The sequence below is a fragment of the Carlito syrichta genome, unplaced genomic scaffold (assembly GCF_000164805.1).
Source record: "Carlito syrichta isolate Samal-C Ts95f unplaced genomic scaffold, Tarsius_syrichta-2.0.1 Scaffold120462, whole genome shotgun sequence".
In the NCBI taxonomy this organism is placed as follows: Eukaryota; Metazoa; Chordata; class Mammalia; order Primates; family Tarsiidae; genus Carlito; species Carlito syrichta.
In genome coordinates this window covers 8041-21224 of record NW_007064558.1, presented here as the reverse complement: position 1 = coordinate 21224, position 13184 = coordinate 8041, and the positions used below count along the sequence as shown (strand labels likewise).

At 55.2% G+C, this 13184-nt stretch overlaps 1 protein-coding gene across 1 annotated transcript; it reads left to right on the top strand.

Annotated features, from left to right (window-relative positions):
- The first annotated feature begins 1 nt into the window (after nt 1).
- LMF2 (lipase maturation factor 2) lies at nt 2-4225 on the top strand. Its single transcript, XM_021707543.1, has 14 exons — nt 2-29; nt 510-763; nt 879-907; nt 1030-1247; nt 1322-1500; nt 1668-1809; nt 1959-2093; nt 2232-2337; nt 2411-2507; nt 2579-2761; nt 2838-3006; nt 3129-3240; nt 3313-3409; nt 3502-4225. The coding sequence occupies exons 4-14, from the start codon at nt 1187-1189 to the stop codon at nt 3802-3804; spliced, it is 1584 nt and encodes a 527-aa protein (XP_021563218.1). The 5' UTR covers nt 2-29; nt 510-763; nt 879-907; nt 1030-1186; the 3' UTR covers nt 3805-4225.
- Nucleotides 4226-13184: the final 8959 nt, after the last annotated feature.

Genomic DNA, 13184 nt, shown 5'->3' with positions numbered 1-13184 from the left:
CTTCGCCTCCCTCTACACGCAGATCCCGGGTGAGGGCGCCCAGGGAGGGACACCGCCCAGCCCGCGCGCGGGACCCTCCATCCTTTCGTCCGGTTGCCCGGCACCCGCGCCGTCAGGGGTGGGAGTGAAGTCCAGGCCTCGACACGGGGGACGGGGCGGCGGTTCGTGGCCGCGGGCCTCCGGGTGTGGGGTAGGAACGTGTGCCACGGTCCGTTCCCCGTAGGGTTCCAGGCTCTGACCTGGGCGGGGACAGAGCTCAGGAGGGTGGGAGAGAGGCTTGGGCCCAGACCTGGCGGGCACCCTGACTCGGAAGTCAGAGTGGGCTCTGCCCCGGGTAGTTGGGCAGGTCTCTGGGCCCAGGGACGAGGCGTCTACTGGTTCTGCCTGGGGAAGGGCCTTGAGGGACTGCAGACCCCGAGCTGGGGCAGAGGGCTGTCTGCAGGCCTGACTCAGGGGAGTCTGGCTTGCGAGAGGGTCCCAAGGCCTGGCTCTGACATGCCCCCCCACAGGCCTCTATGGCCCTGAGGGCATCCTGCCGGCAAGGAGGACGCTGCGGCCGCAGGGCAAGGGGCGCTGGCAGCAGCTGTGGGAGACACCAACGCTGCTGTGGGAAGCCCCGAGCCTGGGGCTGGACACGGCACAGGGCCTGGAGCTGCTGAGCCTGCTGGGCACCCTGCTGGCCCTGGGCGCCCTGCTGCTGAGCCCGCTGCGCCACACACTCGTCTACCTTCTGCTCTGGGCCACCTACCTGTCAGCCTGCCAGGCAAGTGGGCTGTGCGCGGTCCCCACACACCAGGGGGCCTCAACACCAGCTGGCTCGCCCGCCCCACCCACCCCAGCAGACTTGCTCCAGCCCCTGAACGCCCTTCTCCCTGCAGGTGGGCCAGGTGTTCCTTTACTTCCAGTGGTGAGTGCCTATCGGTTTGGGAGGCCGGGTGGTGGTGGTGGGGTGTTTGCCTCTCCCGGGAGGACCCTCCAAGGGGAGCAGCCTCGTGGGGAGGGGCCTTTCTGCTATCTCCTCTCCCCTAGGGATTCTCTGCTGCTGGAGACTGGTTTCCTGGCCGTGCTGGTAGCCCCACTGAGGCAGCCCGCCCACCGCAAGCAGGCCCCCCAGGGTGGGCCAGCCGGGGCCTCGCCCCATGAAGGCCTCCCCTTCTGGCTCGTGCGCTGGCTGCTGTTCCGCCTCATGTTCGCCTCAGGCGTGGTCAAGCTGACCAGCCGCTGCCCTGCGTGGTGGGGGCTCACTGGTGAGGGTCCTGGCCTGCACCTGGGGCAGTCTAGGGGCTCTGCCCAACCCTGACGGCCCGCCCATCGCCTGCAGCCCTCGCCTACCACTTCGAGACCCAGTGCCTGCCCACACCCGCCGCCTGGTTTGCACACCACCTTCCCGTCTGGCTGCACAAGCTCAGTGTGGTGGCCACCTTCCTCATCGAGATCGCTGTGCCCCCGCTGTTCTTTGCCCCTGTTCGCCGCCTGCGCTTGGCTGCCTTTTACTCTCAGGTAGGTGGGGGCCTCTGCCACCAGCCACACAAGGCCTCATGGCTGCTCGGGTGTGGCGGTATGTGCCAGTCAGAGGGCTGCAGCCTCACTGCGGGGTTTCGGTCTCCAGGTCAACGGGGCCCAGGAGGGGCAGCCCGCGGGGGCTCTGAGTTTGGGTTCTCCCGTAGGTGCTGCTGCAAGTCCTGATTATTATCACTGGCAACTACAACTTCTTCAACTTGCTGACGCTGGTGCTCACCACCGCGCTCCTGGATGACCAGCACTTGGGAGCCGAGCCTGGCCACGGCCGCCACAAGAAGATGCCTACCTGTGAGTGTTAGCTGGACCTGGGCAGCTAGCCATCCCAGTCCCCGGCCCTCCCAGGGCGTTTCCTCTCCAGCACCACGGGTCCCCCACTCTAGCTCTGTCCCACCCCCTGGCTGTGGACCCTACCAGCCCACAGCCGTCCTGCCCCACAGCCTGGCTCAAGGCCCTCCTGGCTGCGCTGTCCCTGCTGCTGGAACTGGCCGTCTGCGGGCTGCTGGCCTATGGCACCGTGCACTACTTTGGCCTGGAAGTTTACTGGCAGCAGCGCACCATCCACTCCAGAACCAGTGAGTGCCGGCCGGGGGGCCAGGAGACAAGAACCAGGCGCCCCTGCTTATGCACCCCTCTCCTGGCCAGTGAGTGCCAGCTGGGAGCCAGGAGGCAAGGACCAGACACTCCCTGCTTACACACCCCTCTCCCGGCAGATTTCACCTTCCACCAGTTCTCTCAGTGGCTGCAGACAGTAACTTTGCCCACCGTGTGGCTGGGTGCGGCCTCCCTCACCTGGGAGCTTCTGACTGCTCTCTGGAGGTACCCAGCCCAAGAAGGGGGTGGGGGACAGGTGTGCAGGGCAGGCCTGACCACGCCTGGGTCCTGCCCCCAGGTGGACCCAGGTGCGGGGCTGGCTGAGGAAGCTGAGTGCTGCAGTCCCACTGTCTGTCCTGGGCGTTGCCACGGTGGCCTTGTTCGTGACCAGCCTGGTGGGTAGCATGGCTGGGGGGTACAGGGGCACTAAAGGGGCTACTCTGAGCCTCTGCCTGCCTGTCTCCAGGTGCCATACTCCTATGTGGAGCCAGGAACCCATGGGCGCCTCTGGACAGGGGCCCACCGCCTGTTTGGCACTGTGGAGCGCTTGCAGCTGGCCAGCTCATATGGCCTCTTCCGCAGGATGACTGGGCTGGGTGGGCGGCCTGAGGTGGTGCTGGAGGGCAGTTACGACGGCCACCACTGGACGGTGAGCCTCCCGGGGTGGAAGGTGGGAGAGGTGGGACCAGGTCAGCCAGCCCCGCTGACCATGATCCACCCATTAGGAGGTGGAGTTCATGTACAAGCCCGGGAACGTGAGCCGGCCACCCCCGGTGGTGGTGCCCCACCAGCCGCGCCTCGACTGGCAGATGTGGTTTGCTGCCCTGGGCCCACACGCACACAGCCCGTGGTTCACCAGCCTGGTCCTCCGCCTGCTGCAGGGCAAGGAGCCTGGTGAGGCCCCAGAGGCGGGGGGAGGTTGGGTGGTGGGAGGCGCCTGTGCAGGAGCATATGGGGCGGGCCAGGGAGTGGTGGAAGGGCAGCAGGTGGGCGCACTGAGCCTGTCCCTGCCCCAGTGATCCGCCTGGTCCAGAATGAGGCTGCCAGGTACCCCTTCCACAAGCAGCCGCCCACCTTCATGCGGGCCCAGCGCTACAAGTACTGGTTCTCACAGCCCGGAGAGCAGGGGTAAGGCTGGTGCCGGGTGGGACACTGGGTCCTAAGCTCCAGCCACACAGTGAGTGTCTGGTCCTGTGGCAGCAGGTGGTGGCGGCGCCAGTGGGTGGAGGAGTTCTTCCCACCCGTGTCCCTCGGGGACCCGATGCTGGAGACGCTGCTCAGGCAGTTTGGGCTGCAGGTGAGGGGCGTGGCCTGGCAGGGTGGGGGGCAGGGGTGGCGCCTGCCTCTAGAGCGAGTCCTACGGACACACCCTCAATCTTGCTCCCCCAGGACAAGAGCCCACCGCGGGCTCGCAGCTCCAGCAGTGCCCTGGCCCAGGCCCTCTGCTGGGTTCGAACTCGACTGTCTTCCCTGGAGGCCCCCACCCTGCTCTGGGGGCTCCTGGCGGCTGTGGCGGCTATCAGAGTCATGCAGGCCCTGCTGGCTCCAAGGCCTCCCAGGTCCTTCCTGCCAGCCAGAGGGGAGACGCACAGGCCGGCCCCCAAGAAGGACTCCAGAGCTGCCTGCGAACAGGCCACCCCACCCCCGGATGGCTGCAGCAGCAGCTCCCGGACCCCCCGGCGGAAAAAGTAGCTACACTGTGTGAGCCATGTGTCTGGCCAAAGCTGTGGCCTCCTGCGGCAGGATGGGGCCAGCCATCGTGCCTTCACTGACGCTGCTGGGCCGGACACAGGTTGGGATACTGCCCCCAGGATTGCTAGGTGCTGCTTTGAGGGCCCGCAGGTCCCCCCAAGCCAGCCATGTTCCTCCCAGGACCCCGCCACTGCCTTCACGATTGGTCCAAGAGTAAACGTGTGACCTAGCTCAGGACCTGGCCCCAGGCGGTAGGGTTCGGAGTCTGGAGCCCCGACCCCAGCTCCTGTGCTGGAGGGAGCGAGACTGATTGAGGAGGGAAGGGAGGCAAGGTGGTCATCTTTGAGTTAGTGCCACACCAGCCCATCCCATCCTGCGAGTCCATGCACCAATAAAGGCGTTTTTTGTTCTCGCCTGTGTACCTGGTGCGTCCTTCCTGCTGCGGAGGCCAGAGGATGGTGGGGGTCTCCCAGACAGTGGGTCGTCCAGAGCACTATCAGGCTCATCCGTGACCTAGCCCCATGGGCACTCTCCCTGTCCCATCCTCAGCATCCTCCACAAAACAGATGCAAGGGCTGGCCCAGAGGTGCCCACTGCCTGGTCACAAAGGGACCAGCCTGGCACAGCCTGGTGGGCCTGTCGGCCCCAACACCAAGGCTGCGAGATCAGTGGTGGAACATGGAGCCCAAAGCCGGACCCTTGCTTCCCTCCTGTAGCCGCTTCCTGGTCTCAGAAAAGGACAAAAGAGCCAGAGTGGGCAAGAGGTGAAAGGGAGTTGGGGAGGTGGGCAGGTCAGCAGATGGTCCTCCACAGAGAGGGGAGGTAGGGGTAGGGAAGCCAGAGGCCCATGCGAGGGCAGTAAAGGAAAGGTGCGTCTGATAGCCTCTGGCCTCCACGCTGGGAAAAGGACACCAGTGGAGTTGGGCACTGTCCAGGTTTCCGTTTGGGGTCAGCTTATCAATTGGAGGTCACCATCCTCCCTGGGAACTTGCAGCACGACTTCCCCTGCCCCTGGCTATGTCCTCAGTACATCCCTCCTCCCGGCGCTCCCTCCCAGACCCCTGGACAACCCAGCTCCTCCCCTGTGTCACTGAACCCCCTCTGGCCCACCTGGAAGGAGCCCCATGGTCACAGCCTGTGGCATGAGCTCTTGGACACCTTCAAGTTGTCCTCACATGGAATAAGACCTAGAAGTTGACTTTGGCTTGAAACACTAGTAATATGCTTAAAATTCGAGAACCTTTTCCTCGGCTTTTAAGTTCCCCCGTATGCATCTTCTGTGTTTTTACTTAGTTTTCTCTAACAGATCTCCCGACCATTCATGTGCTGTCATGTATGTGACATGCAGTATTTGCCTTTCTGTGCCTGGCGTGTGTAACTTAGCATCACATTCCCCAGGTCTGTCCAAGCCGTCACAACAGGATTTTTTTCCTAGAGACTGAGGCCAGACGCCAGCCTGTACACCTTAGTGAAAACTCCATGTGGGAGATAAAAATGATAGTAACAAATAAATAAAGGCTGAATGTGTAAATATGCCACATTTTCTTCATCCGTTTATCTGTTGATGAACACTTAGGGTTGACTCCATGTCTCGGCTGTTGTTAATAGTCTGCAGTGAACTTGTGGGTGCAGATTGCTCTTCGGCGTCCTGATTTCATTTCCTCTGACTATGTAACTAGCAGCGGGATTGCTGGGTCATATGGTAGCTCTGTTTTTAATGTTAAGGGGAACCTCCGTTCCATTTTCCTCCATGTTGCTACTAATTTACGTTCCCACCAATAGCGTGGAAGGGTCTCCCTTTTTCCACATCCTCGACAGCATTTGTTCTTCCATCTTTTTAATAACTGCCTTTCTAACAAGTATGAGATGATATCTCATTCTGGTTTTAACTAGTACTACTCTGATGAGTAAGTGATATTGAGCCTTTTTTCATCTACATACCAGCCATTTGTATGTCTTGAGAAATGTCTATTCAGGTCCTTTTCTCATTTAAAAAAATTTTTTTAGTGTTATTTAAGTTCCTTGTATGTGTTGGATATTTATCCCTTATCAGATGTGTGAGTTGCAGACATCTTTTTCCATTCAGCTAGGTGTCTTCTCCTCCTGTTGATTGTTTCCTTCATGGGGTGGGAGCATTTTCATTGATGTGTTCCCATTTGTCTGTTTTTGCTTTCATTGCCTGCGCTTTGGGGATCAAATCTAAACACATAATTGCCCAGGCCAATGTGGAGTTTTCCCCTTGGTTTTCTTCTAGTAGTTATATAGTTTCTGGTCTTATATTTAAGTCTTTAATTTTTTTTTTGAGTTGGATTCTCACTCTGTTGCCCAGGTTGGAATACAGTGGCACGCTCACGGCCACCATAGCCTTGACCTGCTGGGCTCCAGCGATCCTTCCACCTCAGCCTTCCAAGTAGCTGGAACTACAGGTGCATACTACCACACCTGGCTAATTTTTTTTTTATTTATTGTAGACACGAAGTCTCACCAAGTTGCCTAGGCTTGTCTCGAATCCCTGGGCTCTGGCAGTCCTCTCTGCTCTGCCTCCCAAAGTGTTGGAATTACAGGAGAGAGCCACCGTGCCCGGCTTAAGTCTTTAATAAATTTTGAGTCAATTGTTGCATATGGTAAGAAATAAGGGTCTAGTTTTTTTGTTTGTTTTTTGAGTTGGAGTCTCACTCTGTCACCCAGACTTGAGTGCAGTGGCTGCTCCCAGCCACTGCAGCCTCGACCTGTTGGGCTCCAACGATCCTTCCACCTCAGCCTTCCAAGTAGCTGGAACTACAGGTGCATACTACCACACCTGGCTAATTTTTTTTTTATTTATTGTAGACACGAAGTCTCACCAAGTTGCCTAGGCTTGTCTCGAATCCCTGGGCTCTGGCAGTCCTCTCTGCTCTGCCTCCCAAAGTGTTGGAATTACAGGAGAGAGCCACCGTGCCCGGCTTAAGTCTTTAATAAATTTTGAGTCAATTGTTGCATATGGTAAGAAATAAGGGTCTAGTTTTTTTGTTTGTTTTTTGAGTTGGAGTCTCACTCTGTCACCCAGACTTGAGTGCAGTGGCTGCTCCCAGCCACTGCAGCCTCGACCTGTTGGGCTCCAACGATCCTTCCACCTCAGCCTTCCAAGTAGCTGGAACTACAGGTGCATACTACCACACCTGGCTAATTTTTTTTTTATTTATTGTAGACACGAAGTCTCACCAAGTTGCCTAGGCTTGTCTCGAATCCCTGGGCTCTGGCAGTCCTCTCTGCTCTGCCTCCCAAAGTGTTGGAATTACAGGAGAGAGCCACCGTGCCCGGCTTAAGTCTTTAATAAATTTTGAGTCAATTGTTGCATATGGTAAGAAATAAGGGTCTAGTTTTTTTGTTTGTTTTTTGAGTTGGAGTCTCACTCTGTCACCCAGACTTGAGTGCAGTGGCTGCTCCCAGCCACTGCAGCCTCGACCTGTTGGGCTCCAACGATCCTTCCACCTCAGCCTTCCAAGTAGCTGGAACTACAGGTGCATACTACCACACCTGGCTAATTTTTTTTTTATTTATTGTAGACACGAAGTCTCACCAAGTTGCCTAGGCTTGTCTCGAATCCCTGGGCTCTGGCAGTCCTCTCTGCTCTGCCTCCCAAAGTGTTGGAATTACAGGAGAGAGCCACCGTGCCCGGCTTAAGTCTTTAATAAATTTTGAGTCAATTGTTGCATATGGTAAGAAATAAGGGTCTAGTTTTTTTGTTTGTTTTTTGAGTTGGAGTCTCACTCTGTCACCCAGACTGAGTGCAGTGGCTGCTCCCAGCCACCGCAGCCTCGACCTGCTGGGCTCTGGCGATCCTTCTGCCTCAGCCTTCCAAGTAGCCAGAACTACCTGCGCCCGCTACCACGCCCGGCTGGTTTTTGATTTATTGTAGAGACAAGGTCTTGCCAAATTGCCCGGGCAGGTCTCAAACCCATGTGCTCAAGCAATCCAGTCACCTCAGCCTCCCAAAGGCGCAGGATTACAGGCTGACCCACCGAGCCCAGCAGGGTCTAGTTTTATTCTCTTGTATGTGGATATCCAGTTTTCCCAGCATAATGTATTGGAGAGACTGTGCTTTTTTCCATTGTGTGTTCTTAGTATCTTTGTCAGAAACTAGTCATAATGTGTGGATTTATTTCTGGGCTTTCTATTCTGTTCCATTGGGCCTGGTGTCTGTTTTTATGCCAGTGCAATGCTGTTTTGATTACCATAGCTTTGTGAGACATTTTGAAATCAGGTAGTGTGATACCTTCAGCTTTGTTCTTTTTGCTTAAGAGTGCTTTGGTATTTGGGGCCCCTCTGTGGTTTTGTATGAGGTTTAGGATTGTTTTTCTGTTTCTGTAAGAAATGTCATGATAGAGATTTCACTGAGTCTGTAGATTGTTTTGGGTAGTCTATTAGTCAGGGTTCTCCAGAATCAATAGGATATACAGAGAGAGAGATGAGAGGGTATTTACTAAGGGGATTGGCTCATGGGATTATGAAGACCGAGAAGTCCCTCAACAGGCCATGTGCAAGCTGGAGACCCTGGGATATTGGGATGCTGGTGTCATGGCTCAGTCCAAGTCCAAAGCCCTCAGAACCAGGGAAGCCGATGGTGTGATTCTCAGATGGAGGCCAAGGGCCTGAGCAGGACCACGTACGAGGAGACTTAGGTAATTCCTAGAGTTGTCCAAGTTCAGGAGAGGAAAAGTGTGTCCCACCTCTGGAAGACAGACAGCACATTCGCCTTTTCTCGCTATTTGTCCTCCTGTACCCCAGCCCATTTGCCCACACAGTGGGGCTGGATCCTCCGTACCTGGTCTGCTCAGATATGTATGCTAATCTCAGGAAACCCCCTGGCAGACATACCAGAAAGTAATGGTTTGCCAGGTTTCCAGGTGTCCCTTCATCCAATCTTGTCGACACCTAAAATTAAGTCTGCAGGTTTACCCCTTGTCAACTTGGCACCCAGTGCACCTCCTTAAGCCATATGTGATCTCCAAAAAAAGACATTAACAAGGTAATAATTCTCCCTAACATGATACAGCTATCCTGTGTACAGCCAAAGGCACACGAATCCCTTCCTTGTGTGATGTTTACTCCTGATACCCCATGACTTAAATACTATGATGTAAAGTTAACAATACTTATGATATAAATTCAATAAATGATGTGTTACATGATAAAGGAATAAGAGAGCAGCCTCGGTGGCTCATTCCTGTAATCCCAGCACTTTGGAAGGCCGAAGTGAGAGGATTGCCCAAGTCCAGGGGTTGGAGACCAGCCCGGGCAACTTGGCAAGACCTCATCTCTACAAAAAATCAAAAACTAGTCGGGCATGATGGTGCACACCTGTGGTTCCAGTTACTTGGAAGACTGAGGCGGAAGGACCGCCTGAGCCCAGCAGGTTGAGGCTGCGGTGGCCGTGAGCGTGCCACTGCACTCCAGCCTGGGTGACAGAGTGAGACTCTGACTCAATAAGGATTTCCAGACACATTCTTCTTGCCTCCATGGTGTAGTCATCCAGTTTCCCCTTGGTAGTCTGGATAGATTGCCCCAGCCAACACTGTAACTCCCTTCTTGATCTGTTGATTCAGGCATGAGGAGCCCAAAGGGGCTGGGTGGGTCTTGCCTTCAAGGTCACTGGAATCATCGTGCCTCCTGGTGGCAGCGTTCCTCCCTCTGGAACTGAGAGGGCATTAAGAGCCGGGCTCAACCAGACTCGGTGGCTCAGCCTGTAATCCCGCGCCTTTGGGAGGCTGACATGAGTAGATTGCCTGAGCCCGCGGGTTCAAGGCCCGCCTGGGCAGGCGAGACCTCATGTCTACAATAAATCAAAAAATTAGCCGGGTGTGGTAGTGCACGCCTGTAATTCCAGCTACTCGGAAGGCTGAGGGGGAAGGATCACCAGAGCCTGGCAAGTCGAGGCTGCGGTGGCCGGGAGCGGCCACTGCACTCCAGTCTGGGCGACAGAGTGAGACTCCAACTCAAAAACAAAAAAAAAGAGCCGGGCTCGGTGGCTCAGCCTGTAATCCCGCGCCTTGGGAGGCTGAGGTGAGTGGATTGCCTGAGCCCGCAGGTTCGAGACCCGCCTGGGCAACTTGGCGAGACCTCATCTCTACAATAAATAAAAAAAAATTAGCTGGGCGTGATAGCACGTGCCTGTAGTTTCAGCTACTTGGAAGCTGAGGCGGAAGGATCGCCGGAGCCCAGCAGTCAAGGCTGCGGTGGCCGGGAGTGGCCATTGCACTCCAGTCTGGGTGACAGAGTGAGACTCCAACTCAAAAAAAAATAAAGAGAAGAAAGGGCATTAAGGCATCTAGTCCACTTCTAGACCAGTGAAGCAGAACTTCTTGGGACAGGAAGTGACCATCTTGCTGGTCAGTCACCGGGGTGATGGTGAGGGGCCACTCTCATTCTCACCCCCTCCACTCCTGGACCCCCACAGCCTGACTGGGAGAAACAGCAGCATGTCGCGGATGCTGATTGGAGCAGAGGCAGCCTTTGGGGAGGCCCGTGTCAGCCCCGCAAGGGGTCACCACCTGGCTGGTGCTGTAGGTCTCCAAAAGGCGGTTCTGCCTTCACATCGAGCCAGCCGCTTCGGGATGGTGGGCTGAATGCCATGGACGCAGGTCCGCTGTGCACCATTTTGGCTGCAAAATGAGTTTCTTGGTCAGAAACAATGCTCTGTGGAATACCACGGTGGTGGATAGGCAATCTCTGAGTCCACAGATGATAGTTTTGACAGAAGCACTGCATGCAGGGAAGGCAAATCCACATCCAGAGCAAAGGTCTAGGTTGACTTGGTGACTCAACCTGTCGTCCCAGCACTTTGGGAGGCCGAGGCAAGTGGATTGCCTGAGCCCACGAGTTCGAGACCCACCTGGGCAACTTGGTGAGACCTTGTCTCTACAATAAATCAAAAATTACCTGCGCGTGGTAGCATGCGCCTGTAGTTCCGGCTACTTGGAAGACTGAGGCAGAAGGACCACCAGAGTCCAGTAGGTCGAGGCTGTGGTGGCTGTGAGCGTGCCCCTGCTCTCCAACCTGGGTCATGGAGTGAGACTCCAACTCAGGAAAAAAAAAATGTGTTGCCTCCAAACCCAAAGAGATGCACTAGGCTTGTGCCTCTTTCCTAGTTGTGAAAGGGGCCAGATGCAACTAACTCATTTTCATTCAAGGTGCCTGAACCCTTAGGTGGGCTGTTTTGAATGCCCCACACCACTGGGCCCCTGGATGTTTTCCTGAGGTGGAAGGCCCTTGAATTTTAGTCAGATCTGTTTTCCAGCCTCTGACACGCAAATGTCTTACCAGGGAATCTAGATTAGTCACACCCACCAGGTCTGGTCTGTGTGATGTCAGCGATGGAACGAGCTAGTGTGATGTCTCACGGAAGGAGAAGGTGGTGAGATCCCTGTGAACCAGATTGCGACGGAAGGCTAGAGAGTTGATATACCCCCGTGCAGGACAGCAAGGGTGTGTGGCTGAAGGCAAACTGTTTCTGGTGGGACCTGTGGACAGGGTGGGAGACGAAGGCATTTGCCAGCTCCAGTGCTGGCACCAGGCATCAGGAGATGTGTCTGTTCACTCAAGCAAAAACCTCATCTGGCAAAGCAGCTGCAGTAGGCATTGCTACTTGGTTGAGCTTATGACGATGCACTGGCAGAAATTCTCCAGGATCCATCCTATCTCATGCACAGGGCACATAGGAGAGCTAAGTGGAAATGTGGCGGGAACCACCACCCCGTGTCCTTCAACTCCTTGATGATGGCACGAATCCCTGCAATCCCTCCAGTGACGTGGTATTATTTTTGAATTGCTGTTTTTCCTTTCTTTACAAAATCTTTTTTGTAGAGACAGGGTCTTGCTCTGTTGCCCAGGATAGTCTTGGACTCCTCAGCTCAAGTGCTTCTCCTGCCTCAGCCTCCTTAGTAGCTGGGATTACAGGTAGGAGCCACCACAACCAGCAATTTACTGTCTTTCTATGTAGACAGCGCTAATGGCTTCCATCTGGCCATCATAATATTCCTTACCCCACAGGCTAGGGAGCTGATGTGGGGATTCTCTAGTTGCCAGGTGTGTCTGTTCCAGTTATGCATCTGAAACTGGGGAAATGAGCACTGGATGGGTTTGGAGACCCCACGGGACTTGCTGAGTCAGAGCTCTGTTAGCCACCTAACCCCCTTAGCCACCTGACCCACTCTGACTGGAGGACCACATGGCCTCACAGGTCTCCTGAATCCGTGTCAGTTCAAAGCCAGTGTCCAGTAATCCCCGAAAGGACTGACTATTTCTCATCCCCCAGTGCACAGTTACCTGGTAAAGGGCCAGAGGTCCCTCTGAAGAAGGCTGGATGAGAGATTAACAGTGCAGACTTTTGGTGATGGACTCGGGTTCTTCCTGGAGGGGAACTGGCCTCATTTTCATTCAAGGCAGCTGAGTCTGTACACTGGCGCAAGCCTTGAAAGAGATTGAGGCGTCGTGACTCTCTGGGTTTTTGTTGTTGTTGTTGTTTTGTTTGAGTTGGAGTCTCACTCCATCGTCCAGGCTGGAGTGCAGTGGCACACTCATGGCCATCCCAGTGTCAACCTGCTAGGTTCTGGCAATTCTTCCAGCCCAGCCTTCCAAGTAACTGGAACTACAGGCACATACTACCATGCCTGACTCGTTTAAAAAAATTTTTTCTTTTGTAGAGATGAGGTCTCTCCAAGTTGCCTAAGGATGGTCTCAAACCCGCAGGCTCAGGCAGTCCACTCGCCTGGGCCTCCCAAAGTGCTGGGATTACAGGCTGAGCCACTGAGCTCGGCTGACTCTGTTTTTGTGATCCGAGTTGGACTTTTGTTCACTTGACCTGAAAGTTTCCAGCTTATGCAGATCAAGTAAGAGTTTAGCAGGCTTCCTAACTATTCACGTCTAGGAACATCACGGTCATCAAGCCGATGCCACAGGTCTACATGAATCAGACTATCCTGACAGTTGCTTTGCCTCTTTTTTCCACTAAGCCCGCCTTGCCCTTGATGGTTGGGTGCACCACTCAGCCCCTGCCAACCTGGGGTCCAATTAGTCTGGCTGAATGTAGATTTTCTGACTGAGTGACTGTGGGTCCCACTGTGAGGTCCAGTCTACAGAGAAGAGCAGTCACGGTGCCCTTCAGTGATACTGGGCACCTCACAAATCTATTTTTCAGTGTCATGAAAAGCAAACGGTGTGTCTTCTTGCCCCTGCCTGAGTGGGTGAATAGGTTTTGAGTGACAAACCCTCTCTCACACACCAACACCTGAGCCCTCCTTCAAGGCCCTTCCTCTGTGGCAAACCAAGGGATACCGGGTACCCCTGGCTCATTCACAGTGGCCATCTTTTACTCCATGTTTTGGTCAAACAGTCACACTGTT